Here is an 18174-nt window from a genome sequence, read left to right on the forward strand (position 1 = left end):
GCATCAGACTTGGAGGTGACACCAAAAGTCTGCCATGTCCTGGAAGCAGGATTTATCCAGCCCTGGCAGATACTGATGCTCCCTGGTAGAATAACCATTGCCTTAGAGAAAGCAGCACCTTTTGGCTTGGGTGCCAAAAGCCTTGGCTCTCTCTGGTGTCCCAGCTGATTTTACTTCCCAGCAAATGGTTGATCTGGGCTCAGTGTTGGGTGCAGGGACTTAGAGGGTAATTCAGACAAAAGGCTGGGAGCCACATTGGGAGGAGTCTCCAACACATGGAGAAGATTCCAGAGCCATGGGCTGGCCCCAGTGGTACTTGGACTTACTCTACAGTCTTGGCCAAGCTCCTGGCCACTCCTGGTCTCTGCCTCTTAAGCATACAAGGCAGGGGTTAATGCGTCCAGTCTGTGTCGAGGCATGGCACACTTAGAAAATAGGAACATGGTGTTTAGAGGTCACAGAAGTCTGTTCAAGGGCATGGGATGACATAGGATGATATCCTGGGATGTCGTGAGCAAGGACAGGTATCATAGATGGGCTCACCCGGACAGCATAAAGGGTTCCCTAGCCTTGATGCTCTAGGGTGTTTGCAGGCACAAGCACAGAAGTGGGCTGTAGGGAACAGGTTTCTGGGGTGGGTAGTGTCCTCCTCATCTTCCCCCTCCAGCCAGCTCTTGCTCTTCTAAGAATCACTGAAGGATTGGGGCTCCATCATAGGAGCATGCTCCCAAGCTCTCTGCTCGGCCTGCCCTGCCCACGTTCCCTGACCTACCATGGCTCTGGAGCCAGAAGCTGCTTCCGTCCCGACCTGGGCCCGGGGGCACTTTCGGGGGCTGTCGCCCAGTGCAATAGTCCAGCCTCCTGGGCTCCTCATGGTGAATCGGCCAAACCACAGGCCCGTCTTGCCGAGCCCAGCAGGTAGAATCTCCTGGACTGGGAGGCACAGAACGGAGCAGAGACCATCCCAGGGCACTAGAACTAGGTGAGAGGCAGCGCGGGGCACAGGCTGAAACCCCAGGCACCCCAGTCCCGGGCCCTGAGCCGGACAGCAGAGAAGGCACTGTGCACTTTCTTCCCCAGTTTTCTTCTCTCTGTGAGAGGCGGGTGCGACGGGGAGACGCTTTAGAGGGGGCTGTGGAAGGTTTTTTTTACACATGTAGTCAGCACACAATTATCAAAGGAGAGCAGAGGCGTGGAAAATTCTAAACAAAGGCTGCACCAGAAGTCACTCTGGCAGGCAGCAAACCTGCTTAGTCAGCCGCTGCCTGCGTGCGTGCTGAGGCTGCACCAACAGCCGCCTGGACCCCCGGGCCAGCAGGGCCGTGTGGAGAGGAACACGGGGCACGTCTACGGGGCCTCACTTTTACCCCCAGGACTAACAGTTGGGCACCTCGCTATTGGTCCAACCCCTCATTTTGCAAACAGGGAAACTGACGCCCTGAGGAGCAGGGCCCTGGCCAGGCCACATACAAGCCACTTCTGCCTGCCGGCCCAGGACTCCTACCACACAGTGCCAGCTCCCTCCTCTCCCACCTTTCTATAACGGATTTCAGACTATTTTATGAACATTCCAGAGGTGTTTTCCATTCCCAAACCCAGTTCAAGTGGAGCTTGTAGATGAGACAAAGAGAAGAGCTAGTAAGAAGTGAAATTGGGATGTGACGCTGGTAGGAAGGGATGAGTTTGGAGACCGCTGGACCTCCCTTTCCCCGTCTGTACCGGTGTGAGGAAGAAGAGGTGGGTCCTGGACCCCACCACCACCCCTCCCCCAGGTCTCACACCATGAGATCGGCCTCCCATTTCCCTCAAATACGTGACCCCAAAATCCTCTCTCCACAGGCAGGAAAGAGGCCGCCTCAGGCATCAAACCTCAGAAGCCCCGGAAGCCCAAGAAGGGGGCTGTGAACCCCCCCGGCTCAACACTGGCACTGCAGAGCAGCATCACCCAGCGCCTCCTGAGCGAGCCCTGGCCCCTGAGCGAGGCCCAAGTGCAGGCCTCGGTGGCAAAGGTCCTGGCTGAGCTGCTGGAGCAGGAAAGGAAGACGGCCACGGAAGCCGACGAGAGCAGCAGGAAGGCCCAGGTGGACCGCAAGCGGAAGTTGTCAGGAGACCACCCAGCTGCCAAGGCTCCTAAGAACAAAAAGAAGAAGAAACTGGAAGCTGGGGAAGGCAAGGAGGGTGCTGTTTCCCCAGAAAAGGCCCCCAGGACTCCCAAGGAGAAATCAAAGAGAGAAAAAGCAAGTGACACTGTCCAGGAGAAGAAGGGGAAGGGGTCTCCTAGCTCCCAAGGGGCCAAGGACAAACCAGGAGGGGAACTGGGACTGGAGAAAGTTGAGGGTGGAGACCAAGGCAACCCAAAGAACAAGAAGGAGATGAAGAGATCCGACAAGAGTAAGTGACCAGCTGCAGCCCAAGCCCAGAGCATGCGTCCCTGCCTAGGTGCCAGGTGGTGTTGTGTCCATGCTGGGCAGGAGGTCCTGAGCCAGCATGTGGGCTGATCCTCCCATGTAGAAAGCAGAGCCTGAGATTTGGTTTGCCTGGGGTCCTGGGGTAGGAAGTAGCAAAGCCAAAACCAGATTCCAGAGCAGCTGGGCCAGCAGTGTCAGGGAGGCCCTCCAGGGTGGTAGTCTATTCTCCAAGCACAGGATCCATACCTAGGATGCCCAGAAACATGCTTGTGGTTTCAGGCTGGTGGAGAATCCCACCAGCCTGAGCAAGGTCAATGAACCAAGGCCACTTCCCCTCCAATCTGAGTCAGATACTTTGGAGGAACTCTCTTTCTCCAACCAGCTACCTAGGTGCAGAATGGACAGCGATTCCTGAGCCCCATCCTCTCTCTGGACATCAGTTTCCCCACAGTAATAGCAGCTGCCCTTTATTGAGCTCTGTGCTAGACTGCACATGCACTAGAACCACATTTAATCCTCACACCAGCAGCCCTGAGCAGATGCCATTTTGTTCCCATTTTACAGGTGGAAACCGAGGGTCAGAGAGGGAGAGGAGCTGCTCAGGGTCACAGTCCAGCCCAGGTGGTTCTCTGAAGCAGAACTCTGGGTGTTGTTACAGAGGGGCCTGAGACCTGGAAAATGCCTCAAGAGCCGGCTCCTTCTAGGGCAAGAGCAGGGCCTCCCACATGTACACGGCAGAATGTGCCTGGTTTTAGCACATTGCCTTGAATGCTGAGATGTAAAGTATCCTTTATAAATGTGTGGATGCTTTAAAAAGTGAATTAATTTAAAGAACGGAAGTAATAGTCCAGGTGTTCCATGGGCGGGTCAGAAACCAGGAGGCCGGCTCCCAGGGGGGTGCGGAGGCCCTACTTTCAGCGTGGGAGGAAGGCCTTGGCCAGCTGGCTCCCCACGGTGGGGGCATCGGGAGGGTGAGCTATAGGGTGCCCAGAGCCCTGCTCCATGTGTCTCCCGACAGTGACTCTGCCACTCCAGGTAGCAGAAGTATACTTTCTTTCTTCCCTCAGAAAAAAAGGACAAAGAGAAAAAGGAAAAGAAGAAGAAAGCAAAAAAGGCCTCAACCAAAGATACTGACTTGCTATCCCAGAAGAAAAAGAAGAAAAAGGTAGCGTGAGTTCCTGAGGGTTCTCAGGCCTGACAGGAGACCCAAACCCAGTCCCCAGGGTGCATGTTGTCAGCTATATCCCCCACAGTCAGGCTGGTCCTGTCCCCCGTCTGTTCTTGAGGGGAACTGTGAAGTAGCTATGACACACTAGGGGACAGCGGGGAGGGCATGGCCCCCCCCAAAGGAGGCACAAGGTCTCCATGTGGTAAGCTAAGCGGTGGCCCTATCTTCTCTGTGAGATAGAAGAATATTGGTGTGAGGGGTATTACAAGATGTGTCTCTCCTAGTCAGAGGGTGTCCCCACCAAAGAGATACTCACATGTGTCTGTTTAACAAGTGTCCAAGGCCACCCACTTGGACTGGGTTGTCTTTATGAGCTGGTCTAGGACCCCAGCATGTCCCCACAGATGGCACAGTGGCCTCTGTGACCAGCAGAGGCCTTAGCTGGGTTTGGAAAACCTGCACATCTGTGCTGGAAGCTCTGGCTGCTTCCTTCGGGGCATGTGGGGCACAGTCTCTGCCCTGAGGGACTCCTGCAGACCCAGGATCTGTTCTGAGGGAGCCACAAATTCTCAGGATGGGGATCACATTGGGCAGGGAGCACCGTTAGGTCAAAATCCTCTCCCACTTCTCTCCTCACAGAAGAAGACAGCAGAGCAAACAGCCTGAAGGGCACAAAGCAGCACGTATGTTTCCCGGCCTGGGAACTCCTCCCCAATCATCTACTCCCCCAGGGGGTGGGTGGGCAGCTCCGGCATCTACTGTGGTCTCAGAGAGCCAGGCAAGGCCTGGTAGGTTGGCCTCGAGGGGAAGGTGGGCTGGAGAAAGAGGTATCCTTTGCTCAAGGTCAGTGGGGCCAGTTCAGTGAAGGATCCAGTAGTGGTGATGGCTGAGCTGAGCTAGCCCCCAGCACAGGTGCTGTATGTGCCTTAGAAGGTGGGCGCCGGGATAGTGCGTTTCAGTAGGTGAAGATAAGGCTTGAGTCTCTCACTACCTGATCAGCTCTTATAATGTTGGGGCAGCTACTCTTGGGAAGGAAGATGGTTTGCACAAAGCAAGTGTTCCCATGAGGGGAAAGGCCCTGCAGGATGGCGGTAAAGAGGTTAACCACCCATGCTCACACCCCAGCTCCACCTGGTCATGCTGGCTGGAGCATGTCACCCACATCACCCACCCTCTGGGCCTCGGTTTGCTCCTCTGCAAACAGAGGATAATGCAGAACCCGTCTCCTTGGGGTGGTAAGGACCAAATGAAGTAAGCACTGAAGCACTCAGCTCAGCTTCCAGGCCATTGCTGGCAAAGGCCAGCTCTGGTGCATCAGTGCCTTCCCTCCATGTGATACACCACCCACCACCTTTTGATTTTGTTTGGTTCATGATGGAGAAACAGGCTGGGATATCTTATCTCTGGATGTGTTTCCTTCCCTCAGGAGTTTCTTAGCCAAGTGGTGACCATCCATCCCTGTGCCTCTGACCTCTGCCCACCATGGATTGGAACTGAATTTTTAACTTCCCCTCCCTCTCCAGAAGAAAACAGCCAGCTGCAGTGTCCATTGTGCTGGCCAAGCCAGTGAGCCCAGCAGAACAGTTGGTTTAAAAAGTGCATCCAGCACTATGACCTTCTGCTCATTCTCTACAACATAGAAGACAGCTTTGCAGACACAGGCCGCTTCATATAGATGTGTACAGTATATATATATTTTTTTAAGTGACCTGTCTCTCCCCTCCTAGTCCACCATGCCCAAAGGCCTCGGGACCCTTCCCACTTGGCTCTGCAGATCCAGGGAGGCCCTGCCTGTGGCTCACCACACGCCACTTGGTCTCTGGCAGATGCTGAGGTTTCGTCCTCCTTTTTTGTCACTTTCTTCCTTTTTTTTAAGAACTGACACAATAAAAGGTTTGAAGGAAAGGTGCAAGTTGCCAATGCATGTTGGGCACACATTTTGCAGCTGATTTATTCTAGGAAGGTAGAGTCTGGCTGACACATTGAGGTGAAACACTCAAGATTCATTCTGGACTATGTATCAAGGCTCTGGGCTACCATGGTTAGTGTGACAGTTTGCTAGAGAAAGCAGAGTGCAGGTAAGACTCAGTGAAGTATTTCAGTGTTGGGGAGCACAGAATTTGGCTGAGGAGGGCTTACTGGAGGAGTTGACATCTAAGCTGGTGAATCAACTCAAGGAAGGTTGTGGTTGGTTTCCAGAGGCTGGAGTAAGTGTGCAGATACCCAGGGGCAAGAGATGGAAGGGACAGTGGGGGTCTAATAAGCCAGCTTTGGGGTTAGGGAGCAGGACATGACCTGGGGGCAGAGAGAGTGACACCATGGTGTGTGTGAGGTACGTGGTAGAGAGCAGCTGTGGGTAGGCCCAGCAGGAGCAGGAAACCAGTTGGGAGTGGGTTGCCCTCACGTCTGTGCTAGTGACAGACAGAGGTGGTGGTAGCCACAGGCCATGCAGCCCCAGAAGTGGATGGAGGCATGAGGGTAGAAAAGTAAAAGATGTGTCCCACTGTGCCAATCTAAAATCAAAGGTCCACTTCTCTGGGCCCAAAGCCGTGTGGAACACAGGAAGTCATGGAGGCTTCTCTCCAAGACTGTAGCTTTCTGGGGTCAGCAAGAGGCAGCAGAGGAAGGGAGCACTGGGCTGGAAGTCTTGGAGGTCCAGTTGGCCTCCGGCTGTACCCTTAACTCCTTGGGGTGGTAAGGGACCTTGGGCAAAGCCTGTTCCCTTTAGCCTCTCTCTCTCCTCTGACTAGACTAGTGTTCCAATGGGGCTTTGTTGACTTAGAGCAAGTCTTTCAGTTTAAAAATGGAGAGATTTCACTGAAGAGTCTCCATTTCTGGCTTCTTGAAAAGCCAAGAAATCCATCATCAGTGGCCTCCACTCCCTTGCGGCAGCAACCAGCTGGAACTGAGCAGTCTCTGAGTCAAGCGGGCGCTCCAAGGTCTCCCCAGGCCCCTACTACCCATCCCTCCCTCACCCTGAGGACCTGTGTCTGCTGCCATCTGTCACCACATTTGTACTGTTCTTTTTGGTACAGAAATAAATGCAAATAGGAACATGAAAAAATGAAAGCTGAACCAAGAGGACCTTTGTTTAAAGAACAGTGGGCAAGCTCCTGTTTCTTTTTGGAAGCAAAGTGGATTCCTGTGTGTTAAACATGCAAACCCAAGTGTGTCTGTGTCCATAGACCACAACCCACTTGGCTCCACCAGCGTTGGTGTGTTCTCCCACCCAAACAACTGGATTTAAGGTCTTTAGTTAACCTCTTGGGGTACACAGGCTGGAGCCTAACAGACAGCTGAGAGCCAGAAGTTCTACACACTACCTTTTATTCTGATGTGAACCATGGCTCTGAGGGCTACTGGCAAGCTCCGGATAGGCTGAGCAGAGGGAACTGGGGGATTGGCACAAAGTGGGGCGGGCTTATGGGTAGAGAGCTGGGTTCTTCCTGGGTGCGTGATGCTCTTGCCCCCGGTGAATAGCTGGAGATTCAGAGGCCAGAAGGGGAGAGGACAGCAGATGTGCCCAACATTTGGGGGTTTGGGTTTGGGGTGGGGTGGTCCTTCCTCCCTGCCCGTGGGCCTGGATCTTGGAAGTCACTGTGGTGTCGGAAAGGGTGTCTATCTTTTGGTCCATCTCAGCCTTCTTGCACCGATGGTCTGGGCTGTTCTGACATGATTAGTTGTGTCCAAAGATGGTGGCGAGCCAGGTACCAGGTCTCTGATGGAGTGAGGTGCAGGGCTTGGGGAAGGGTTGGAGGGAAGGGGAAATGGGCTGGGTTAGGGGCTGGAGGGGAGCAAGAAAGCTGGCCGTACAGGCGTGGCTTGGTGGTGGCGATTGTCTGCTGTGTTCATATGATAGCTACGGAAAGAGAAACAGGAGGGTGAAGTTGGGATCACCCATTGCCACTGCCCCTTGCAGCATCCTGGGGCCCCAGAGCAGCTGAGGAATCTCCACCCTCCACTACCCTATGCTTGGGTACAAGTACTGACATAGATTCATGTATCATCCCCTCGCTCCCATGCCACCCCTCCAACCCTATTCCTCAACTGTAAGATGGTCATCCCAGGAAGGCTAGATGATGCTGTGCTAGGCATCTACCCACAAGGAAACTGGCCAGGGTGGGGCTGATCCTCTGGGGACCAGATTCCCTCTAGAGGGGCCCTTACTTTGGCTGAGATCCTGCTTCATCAAACCCAACCCAGAAGATGGGTCCTCCATTTCCGGCAGCTCTGCAAAGGAACAGTAAATCTGTTTGTTACTTACAGCCCAACTAAGACCTTGCCTCACTACTGGCAAGGTGCCTGAGGGCAATTCCCAAACTAAGCACCAGGCCTAATGCCTGGCAAAGCAGGAGCCAAAGGGAAGGATGCATGTTGAATGACTAAAAGTGTCGGAGATGTGCGGTTGGGGCTTGAGTGAGCAAGGCCAAGAAAGGAAAGGCTAATGAACTTAGGTGACTGGCTCAGTAGGCTTTCTGGATATGTAAGTGGATAGTGCCTGGATGGATGAAGATATCAGGCAAAAAAAAAAAAAAAAGGATTGGAGGTGGAAGGGAGAAAGAATAAATGAATTAAAACGTAGATGTGTGTGGATGTAAGAGGAGAGAAATAATAGATGAATTGAGGAAGGCACAGGTAAGTGGACAGATAAAGGAGTGGACCCATAACTGAGTGGCTGCCCCAGGACCTGCCATCCTGAGGGTCTTGGCTCTGAACATGCCAGGGGGGGTTCTCACCCTTCAACTGTACCAGGCTTCCTAGTTCTGTGACACTCCCTGGCACGGTGGCCCCTGCTTACCACTGCAGTTATGGTGCCCACGGCTCCTGGTGTGGGGGACCTCGGTGCCGTTGGGGAAGACGCACCAGCAGTAGCCGATGCTCCCATAGCACTGAAGTGGCAAATAGTTGCCGTTCTCGTCGCACTTGGGACTGAACATGCCCGGGTGGACGGCAGGGATGCGGCTGACCTCTTCCTGGCACTTGGTCAGTACTGAAGCGACAGGCATGGTGAAGACAGTGAGTAAGTGGGCCCAGTGCCTTCTGCCCAAGTGGCTGTGCTCACTCCACCATTGCACAAATGGGAAAACTGAGGTTTAGACTAACAAGGTCCAAGATTAAAAAGGAAGTGACTGGCTGTGTGGCTAATTTCTCCCAGAACTTGATTTCTTTTGAGACTCTCAGTACCCATTAAAGTTTGGAATAGCACCTATGATTCTGATTTTTAAGAAAAGCTTGGACACCTTGGTAAGTTTGAGCTTCTTGTTACTGGGGCATCTCCAAGTAGAAATGGCGGTTACTGCTTGTTGGGAATGTAGAGGAGATTCAAGCATCAGATGGTTGAGATGACATCTAAGATGTCTTCTAAGCTTATGAATTTATGATGCTCTGCTATGTGTATGTATGCTGTGATGCTATATGGCTATAATGGAGAAATCTGAAACCCCAAGCAGAGTAGGCCATCCATCCTCCATGGCTGGGACTGAAGTACAGAGAAGAGACTTGCCCAAATTTGCAGAGCCAATTAGAGACAGCACCAAGATGAAAATCCAGCACTCTTAAGGGTTTTGGTGATTTAAAAAAAAATCCTCGTGCAGTGTCCATGAAATGGAAAACCCAAGGCCCTCTTGTCTGGCACCTACTGGCCATGTGCCTTCAGAAGACCTCTGCAGTATGGGACCATGAGCCCTTCCCTGCTCCCTCACCAAAATGTGCAGACTGCAGGGCTGGGGAAGGTCATTATGCTTCCCTACATGTTTTGGTTTGTTTTTGCTCCAGGCCCCCTTGGTGTCCTCCTCTAAAATAGAATCATCTCCTGAAGGGAAGTCTCTACCCCATGGATCCCATGGTGTGAAACAGACTCAAAGACAGGATGGGGACTGGGGGCAGCCAGGCCCAGAGAGAACAGGCAGGAGAGATGGAAAGTGAGAATTGAGAGAGACTGGGGGAGACTGTGGTCCTTGGATCAGGGAGTGCTCAAGGTCTTAAACTCCATAGCTCCAGGAGAGTCCTAAGAAGGGTGCCAGGATCTCTGGGAGCTCCTCCCATTCACTGTACGTTCCCATTCACTGTACCTTTTGGTGGAGCCTCAGTGGGCTTCTCCTTCAGAGAGTTCTGGCTCATTTCAAACAGAAGCCAATTATGCATCCAGTTCTCAAAGACCTAAGGGGGATAGAGAGAGAGGGTCAGGCTCACTAGGCATCTCTGCCTTCTTTGCCCCTGGAATAGAAACATGGGGAGCCAGCAGGGGTCCAATGCCTGCGCAAGAGTCCAGCCACAGCCTGGTTCCTCCTGGGCTTGGTTGGTCTAGGTGCTCCCTCAACTCGAACCACTTTGCAGGGTATGGGTCTTTGTAGATGGTGGTAATTTTCTTTGCAGCTTCCGTCACCCCAACTACCCTTCACCCCGCCTCTTTCCAGCCCTGCCTGAGCCACCAGAAGTGAGGGGCAATGAAGGGAAACCTGCTAACCTTCCAGTCCAAGCCTTGCATGGTGCCTTTAAGGTGCTTCAGGTTCTCTGGGAAGCTGCCCTTCAGCTGTGGGTACACCTTCAGAGGGTCAGCCTTCTGCAGGGGGGAAGGGCATGAAGGAAGGTTAAAAAGAGCTCCCTGGCGGGCAAGATGAAACATGCAGCATATACTCCCCTGGCTTTCCATTCTGAGGAATGGATCCAAGCTGTGCCAAACCTGGACCCTGAACTTCAGCCATGATGGGAACAAGGAAAGGGGGAGAGAAAGGGTAAAGACAGTCAAGCTGTGCAGGTCCAAAATCCCAGGGCTGAGAACTGGGAGCCCAGGTTCCAGACCCTACTCGGCAAAAAAATCCTCAAGTCATTACTCCCTGCAGGCTCCTACTCCTCTTTCAGCATTCACCTCCTCCAGGAAGACTTCCTTGATCACATCCATGACCACACTCAGCTAGGTCTCCTGCCTCTCTCTTCACAAAGCCCACTGCACTTCCTTCATCTCCCGGCCCTTTGTCTGTCTCTCCCATTAGACGGGGACCAATTGCTCCCTATTATAGACCCAGATCCTTGCACAGTGCCTGGCACAGAGCAAACATGCAGTAAAAGTTTGGGAAGGAAAAAATAATGTCAAGAGTAAGTCACTTCCAGGCTTTGGGTTTCAGTTTCCCCAAACTGACCCAGAGCCTGGTCTACATGTAGACCCAGAGCCTGGTCTACATGTAACATCTAAGGGCCACGCCTGTGTTCATTTGCTAATCCGGTGAGCGCATATTGGATATCTACTGTGAACTGAGCGTGCCACAGGCCTTTGGCACTCAGCTTCACTGGCTCATGTGGCAGGCAGGAGCACTGGCTGGCTCCCACTCACCAGGAGCAGATGCATGACGTGGTCCTGGGTCATGTTGCCATATATGGTGGCATTCTGCACGGGCTGTGGAAAAAGGAACAGAAGGTTACCAGTGCTGACCCCAGAGGAGGGGGCCAAGGGCCTCAGTGGCATGGAGCAGGAGTCCCAGGTACTCAGCAGACCCATCTCTGCCACCTCCAAATGTGAGATCTTGAGCAACTCATTTATGTCCTCATTGGTCAGACTGGCATAAGCGTTCCTGCTCAGGGCTTTGGCCACATGAATTTTGTGAACAGAAACATTACTGATATATGATACCAGGTGCTTTGAGAACAGGAGGAGACTGTAAGACGCTATGGGAAATGAGAAGCACTTCGCAAACTGTCAAAGCTGGACCCTGCTCCTCTCCAAGCAGCCAGATCCCCCTCCCCAGCTGGGCTTCCCCTGAGTCAGCTGCTCTCCCTCCAGGCTGGCAAGCATTCTCCCTTCCACCACCCAGGGGCTAATGTCCTTACCCCCTGGGGCAGGCCTTCCATGGGCAGCGCCTGCATTAGCAGAGGGGTGGCCATCCGCATCTTGCTCATGGGTTTGGGAGCTGTGGGGACAGAGAGTGCAGCATGAGTGTGGGCCCAGGGTCCACGGAGGGCACTCAGCTCCAAGACTGAAATCCCAGGCCCAGATAAGAAGGGGCTGAACTTCCCCTGGACCAGAGGGAGGAGGGGCAAGGGTCTTGTGGTGGGAGACCCAGGAGTGGGGAGGGGGACAGGACAGAGGTGGGGCACGCACGCTTGGAAAGCTTCATGCGCATGTTCTCCAGCTGCAGGTTCTGTGTGGTGACCGTCAGCTTGTCCAGCCGGCCCTGTTGCTGGTACAGGAAGTAGGCGGTGGTGGCCTGGCCCACTAGGAGCAGAGCCACCAGGACGGAGAAGCCTGTGTACAGGGCTCCTCGGCTGCACTTGCTGTTGGGAGAGTGAGAGGAGAGGAGAGAGGGTCAGAGGAGAGGCCTGGGAAGCGGCTGCACCAAGGGCTGGCTGGGAGTGGGGGAATGGACCCCCATCTCCATCAGCCCTAAGCTACCCTAACAAACACGTGCTCTGAGCACAGACAAAAAGCTGGCTACAGAAAAGCAGCTTGAAGACATTCCCCCAGCCCAACTTCCAGCCACTGCTGCCCCTCCAGTCCTCCCTGGAATAGAAATCCCAGGGCTGCCCCTGGACCAAGAAGAGCCAAGAGACCCTGTATGACCTTGACAAGTTCCTGCCATCTCTGGTCCTTGGTGTCCCACCTCTGCAACAAGGGATGGAGATGGGAGTTCCCCCAGGTTCCCTCTGTCATGGGGATCTCCTGAGGATCAGGGTGGCCCTCAAGGGGAAGGCGGTGTTCATGCCCCTGTCCCCACAGTGAGATCAGACAGAAGAAGAGAAGGAAGTGGGATGGGGAGGGGTGGGGACAGCAGAGAGTGTGGTCCACCTGAAAAACGGAAGTAGGGCCTTGACATTTTAGGAGCGGGGTGGGAGGCACTGGACAGTGTCAGGCTGGAGCAAGGCCAGACCCCCCCTCCCAGGGGGATTTTGACAGGAGAATAGGTACCTGAGCCTGTGTGACCTGTGAGAATTCCTCACGCCCTCTGGACTGGCTGGCTGCACACCAGAGTAGACAGACCCAGGCCTGGGAAACCCTTGTTCTGAGGGCCTTAGATCTGTTTTGGGAGCACCCACACAGTAACATACAGTAAAGGGATGAAAGGATCCTGCTCCTGGTCCCTGAGGGCTTCTTCCCTACTCTCCCCTCACCCACCGCAGAGGAGGTGCTACTAGAACCCCACTGGAAATTGGCAGGCTGTAACTGCATCCTAATTACTCCAGCAACCGGCAAGGATGGCTTAGGCAACTCCTGGAGACACTTCTGCCTAGTAACTCATGACATCACAGATACAGTTCAAACTCATTGGTTCTCCTCTTGCCAGCCTGGGCTTTCTGGGTCAAGGCTCAGGCCAAGGGAGAGTTATTCCGGAAGGAGACAGAAAATAGAAACCCTGTGTGGAAAAAGAGGGGGGACCGGACCTTGAAAGGAAACAAATTCCATTTCTTGGCCTTCCAAGACAGTGAAAGCCCACTGAAGTCTTCAGTTCATGCCGGGGTTCGCTGGGAAGCCCCCTGCAGCCCCACTCCCAGTTCTAGTCCCAGCTCCAAACCTTCCAGCATGAGTGGGGGCAAGTCCCTCCCTTTCTGGATCTCAGTTTCTCCGAAGGCCTAAGAACCTAGAGATTCGTGGTGAAGATGAGACTTTGTAGCCTAGACTGGAATCCTGGCTCTGCCCCTTCCCTCGCGGGGGAACCATGGCTGGGTTTTGTCCCTGCGCTGAGCCAGTAAGATCATCGGAGTAAGGACACCTACACATGGGGTTGTTACATTACATAAGATAAGGGTAAAATGCCTGGCCCTGTACCTAGCACATACCTAGCACCCCACAAATAACTCCTACTACTTCTCTCAGGGGAGTTTGTGGTTAACTGTAGCATTTGGCTTCCTTCCTCTTTATGTATCTTGGATGCCTGGCCCTGGCTCTGGAAGGCTGCCAACCTTTGCCCCCCTTTTCCACTGCTTCCTTCTCAAATAAAAAAAGTAATTGACCAAAGTCAGGAGGAGCCAATCAGAACTAGCAGGAGTCACAACACGACTGTTGCCAGGCAGAAGTGTTCAGGAAAGGGTCCAGAAGAGGTTCAAGTCTGGAATGGCCTGAGCACATAGGCCAGACAGCTTTTAGAAGCAGTCACTGAACTAAAGGGAAAACCAGACAAAAACTGTTAAAATGGTACATTTCAGGTTATATCTATTTTACCACAATAAAAAATTAATTTAAAGAAACAGACAAGGATTTGGTGGGGGGTCAGGCCTTTTTGAACAGCAAGCCCCCCTGGGTCTGCAACAACCAGCATGGCCAAGCAGAGGCATCTCCCCTCCCCTCCCCTCCCCACACACTGTGCCTTGAGAGGGGGCTGTTCAACCTTCCAACGTGTAAAGGTGAGAATGGCGGAGGTCCAACACACCCATGTGATGCTATTGTGAGCCACTGATTGTATACCACGTATGGAATGTTTGTGTGTTAAGAATGCTTGTGTTTGTGTGTTGTTTATCAATAAAAATCTATTTTTTTAAATGGCAGTACCCCAAATACCCCTAAAGAGAGGGAGAGAAAGATCAAAAGTGATGGTGGAGTTATACAGACAAGGCAGGGTTTAACAAATGAATATGAATGCTAAATCATTATACTAATATTTCTTTCAGTCTCCAGTATCTTGGAGCAGCTAGAAGTAAAAACCTAAAATCGTGGAATTGTAACCCATGTCAAAGTCTGAAATCTATTCTACAACTAATTGTTGTGCTGTGCTTTGAAATTTATTGCTTTTTTTGCATACATGTTATTTTTCACACACAAAAAAAAGTTTTTAAAGTCAGTTATGATGATAAAAAAAAATCTTTATTCCTTCTAGCCTCCTATACTCTGGAGCAGCTAGAAGGAAAAATCTGAGAGGATGGTATGGTAGCCCGTGACAAACTCTGGGATCTGTCCTGTAACTGCTTGTCGAAGAGTGCTTTGAAAACTTGTTTTTTTCTTTCTTTGCTTTTCATATATGTTATATTATACAATTTTTTAAAAGTTAAAAATAAATAAATAAATAAGAAGAAGAGGCTGTTTAGTGAGAGACCAGATGATGGAGGAGCTCAAACCTTAGGATCAGGCTAGTCCTAGGTTCAGATCCCAACTCTGATACTCACTAGTTGTGATAACCTGGTAAGTAAGCCAAGTGAGCCTCAATTCCTCTTCTGTAAAAAAGGGCCTAATAAAAGTACCCTACTCACAGAGCGACCGCAAGGACCAGGCTCGTGCTTCCCATTTTCATCATGGTGATAGCTAACAGCGACTGAGGACTTGCGGTGTGTCAGGTACATGACCGGTAGCTCTGGCCATTGTTATTATTGTCACGACTATGATGCAGAGAGTGGCACGATTTATCCAAGGTCACACGTGGCAGTAGCAGGGCCTGGGCGGGAGTCGGCCCTGCTAGCCACAGGAGTCCCCAGGATTTTCAGAGGCCGCTCTTCTAGTGTCCTTGTCTTGCGCCCCAGAACCCAGATCTTTGTGACATCCTCTGAGCACCTCTTCCAAATCCCTTTCTGCCTAGCAACAACTGATGTCACATTTAGCTGGAAGTCCCCATAAACAACAGATCTTTTTTTTAGAAATTAGGGGAAGTTAGGGGTGGCTGCACTCTGCCCCCCACCACTTTTTTTCTGAGAAACGCATGAGTGAGTCTGTCTTGGGGCTGGGAGAGGGGGTCCAGGGTCCTGCAGATGGCTGTGCTGTCCCACAACAACTCCAGGCCCTTTCAGAAAATTAGCCAGAGACCCACCCCACCCCCCGCTTCTTCTTCACCCCCTCTGAGCACCTCTCAATCACCCTGTGACTGAAGTTGGCTCCTTCCCGTGTTACAAACATGTATCCCCCTAACTAGGAGAAAACTCCCGATGAACTGCTTCTACAATTCTCTTCTAGAAACTCACTCTAAGAACCATAACATTTTCAAAATCTGATCCAAGGTTTCTAATGTCTGTGAAGCCCTGATAGTGTCTGCAACATTGTGTGAATGTGCTTTTCTCTAGAGCGAGTCCAGGGCTCTCTTCTGAGTTTCAGAAGGGAGGTGCATGATAAAAAGTTTACAACCCCCTAGAGGAAATCCCTCAGTTTACAGGGGAAACCAAGGCCTCCCAGGCAGGCTAGAGACTTGCTAATGTCACCAAAATAGTGCTAAAGCCAGAGCCCGAACCCGCCCCTCCTATGACTCCCAGCCCAGTGCTCCTTCCGGGGCACATGCCCGTCTGTGCAGTACGGGACGTGAGTGCTCCCTCCCAGTGCTCACACGTACCTCTCCAGGGCGCGGGGGCGCTGGCCCAGGATAGGCAGCTGCTCATGGTTGGAGATGAGGTCGCGCTGCTCGTCCATGGCTCTGGTTTCTGGTCTTCCCCACAGAATCTGCTGCTGCTGCTGCTGCTGCTGCTGCTGTCGTTGCAGCTGCCTGTGTGTCTGGGACCCTGGGGTGCTGGCTCACCTCTTGAATCTGGTGCTGAGGAGGAATCTGATTCGTCCCCAGTGTCCTCTCCGCCCACCTGGGAGAAGTGGAAGTGAAAGCCACCAAGCTGGAAATACCCCACGTGGGCAAAGTTGCCTTTCAAGGGGCAGCACGGGGAGGGGGGCTCCTCAGGCAGGTGGAAAGGCCAGCGCACTGCTATTGGCTGCCCCAGCCCTCGTCACTTGTTTCTGAGCAGACCTTTGGATTCATGAGGCTCTTCGGGTGGTTTGAAAAACAGGCAAATGGTGACTCCCTAGAGAGGAAAACACTGTGAAGCAGTGTTCGTTTCCCCTTCTCACCCACAGGTGAGTGGGTACAGAAAGGAGCTGCTTGCCACTGTATGAGCTCGGACGGGTCACTTGTCTCTGGCCTTAGTTATGTCACTCAAAGAGCAGCGGAGACTGATGCATGCCACAACCTGGATGAACCTTGAAAACACGATGCTGAGGACAACAGAATAGATACGTATCACATATATAATTATATCTCATGTATAAATGACTCCACTTACATGCAACACCTGGAACATGCAAAGTCAGAGAAACGCAAAGCAGATTAGAGGTTGTCAAGGTCTGGGGGTTAGGGAAGGGGGAGTTACTGCTCAGTGGGTGCAGGGCTTCTGTTTGGGGTGATGACAAAGTTTGGGTAATGGATGGTGGAGGTGGTAACACAACACTGTAAATGTAATATATGCCTCTGACTTGTACACTTAAAAATGGTTAAAATGGGAAAGTTTTAACAATCAGACATGAGACCAAGACAAGGAAAAAGAATGGGGGAGGAAGGTTGGATACAATGCGCCCCTTGCCCTCTCCTAACAGGAACATTTTATCAGCCTTAGAGTCCACATTTGTACAGTCTAAGGTCCTGGTACCTTAGATAGTCGCTGCCACTTGGTAAGCTCTCCTTTGTGCCAGGGACTCTGCTAATTGGTTTGCGTGCTTTGTTCCATTTAGAATTTGCAGCGCTGCTTCGGGGAGTGTTTTATTTTATCTCCATTTATAGTTAAGGACAATGTGGCTTTACGACACTACGTGCATGCCCAGGATCTTACAGCTAGGAAATGGTGGAGCCTGTGTTTGTACCCACTCTACTCTTCTGTCCCCTGATGCTTGCTTGGTACGGCTCAGATTCCGAACAGTGGGGCCTCTGCAAGGGGGGCCGTGGGAGGGGTCAGTGAAGGCTACCCAGGGGAGATTTAGCTATGCTGGTAAGATAATATCTTAATATCTGTGGCTTGCACATCATAATTGTTTTGCTAATTTTTCTGTCTATTTGTGTTTTTAAAATTGCATTAATACATTTTTTTTTTTTTTAACATGGGCAGGCACCGAGAATCGAACCCGGGTCCTCTGGCATGGCAGGCAAGCATTCTTGCCTGCTGAGCCACCGTGGCCCGCCCTGCATTAATACATTTTTAAAATATTTGAAGACTGTAGTTCTAAGATCCAAAGTCTTAAATTTCAACAGTCAAGGAAGATAGTTTATGTATTTTTCAGGGAAGGAAAAGGCAGGTATGGCCTTTGATGCAGCCAGACCTGAGTTCAAATCTAAGTCAAGAACATACTAACTGTGGGCCCAGAGCCAGTCCCTCGACCGTTCTGAGTCTGTTTTCTCCTCTGTAAGGTGAAGATGATAATACTAACCTTGCAGGGTTATTAGATCAAATAAGCACTTAGTACAGAGGCTGGCACATAGAGATGCTCAAGAAAGGAAACTATCATTATTCAATATTTCCCGCTATGATATTTTCTGGATAATCAAGACAAATGAAATCATATATTCACACAAAAATTTGCACACTAATGTCCATAAAAGCTTCATTTGTAATTGCCAAAAACTAAAACAACCCAAATGTTTATCAACAGGTCAATGGATTAAAAAAAGTGGCTCATCCACACAAGGGAAAACTGCTCAGCCTGATGAATCTCAAAATGTGTTGTGTGAATGGAGCCAGAGAAAAGGGTGTATATGCATGATTCCATTTATATACAATTCTAGGAATTGCAAACTAAGACCCAATAACAGAAAACAGATGAGTGGTTGCCTGGGAGTGCAGGGATGGCAGGAGGAGCAAAAGAGAGAGTTACAAAGGGGCACAAGGGAAGTTTTTAGGTGATGGTTATGCTCATTAACCTGATGTGGTAATGGTTTCATG

At 51.6% G+C, this 18174-nt stretch overlaps 2 protein-coding genes across 5 annotated transcripts in view; one reads left to right on the forward strand and one right to left on the reverse strand.

Moving 5' to 3' along the window:
• TCOF1 (treacle ribosome biogenesis factor 1) overlaps positions 1-7094 on the forward strand; it is a 47801-nt gene extending 40707 nt beyond the window's left edge. For all 4 annotated transcript variants that reach the window (XM_077137403.1, XM_077137406.1, XM_077137405.1 and 1 more), the window contains 4 exons: positions 1840-2391; positions 3476-3573; positions 4216-4259; positions 5003-7094. In XM_077137403.1, the coding sequence (XP_076993518.1) occupies positions 1840-2391; positions 3476-3573; positions 4216-4242 (677 nt within the window). In that variant the 3' untranslated portion in view covers positions 4243-4259; positions 5003-7094. The remainder of the gene's footprint in view (positions 1-1839; positions 2392-3475; positions 3574-4215; positions 4260-5002) is intronic.
• Positions 6887-16100, reverse strand: CD74 (CD74 molecule). The gene is made up of 9 exons (XM_077137407.1): positions 15813-16100; positions 11672-11844; positions 11401-11480; positions 10907-10969; positions 10043-10138; positions 9648-9735; positions 8375-8566; positions 7744-7806; positions 6887-7435 (listed from the first exon to the last, which is right to left on the reverse strand). Exons 1-9 carry the CDS (start codon positions 15887-15889, stop codon positions 7425-7427), a joined length of 843 nt encoding a protein of 280 aa, XP_076993522.1. The 5' UTR covers positions 15890-16100; the 3' UTR covers positions 6887-7424.
• Between the last annotated feature and the right edge of the window lie 2074 nt (positions 16101-18174).

The sequence above is a fragment of the Tamandua tetradactyla genome, chromosome 20 (assembly GCF_023851605.1).
Source record: "Tamandua tetradactyla isolate mTamTet1 chromosome 20, mTamTet1.pri, whole genome shotgun sequence".
Taxonomy (NCBI): domain Eukaryota; kingdom Metazoa; phylum Chordata; class Mammalia; order Pilosa; family Myrmecophagidae; genus Tamandua; species Tamandua tetradactyla.

Bases quoted from the DNA above. Each gene is read 5' to 3' on its own strand.
- CD74 (XM_077137407.1), bottom strand. From the start codon at position 15,889: ATGGACGAGCAGCGCGACCTCATCTCCAACCATGAGCAGCTGCCTATC. The intron at 11,845-15,812 runs GTACGTGTGAGC...CTCTCCCAACAG, and splicing joins CGCCCCCGCGCCCTGGAGAG to CAAGTGCAGCCGAGGAGCCC. The intron at 9,736-10,042 runs GTTAGCAGGTTT...TATCCCCCTTAG, and splicing joins TGCAAGGCTTGGACTGGAAG to GTCTTTGAGAACTGGATGCA.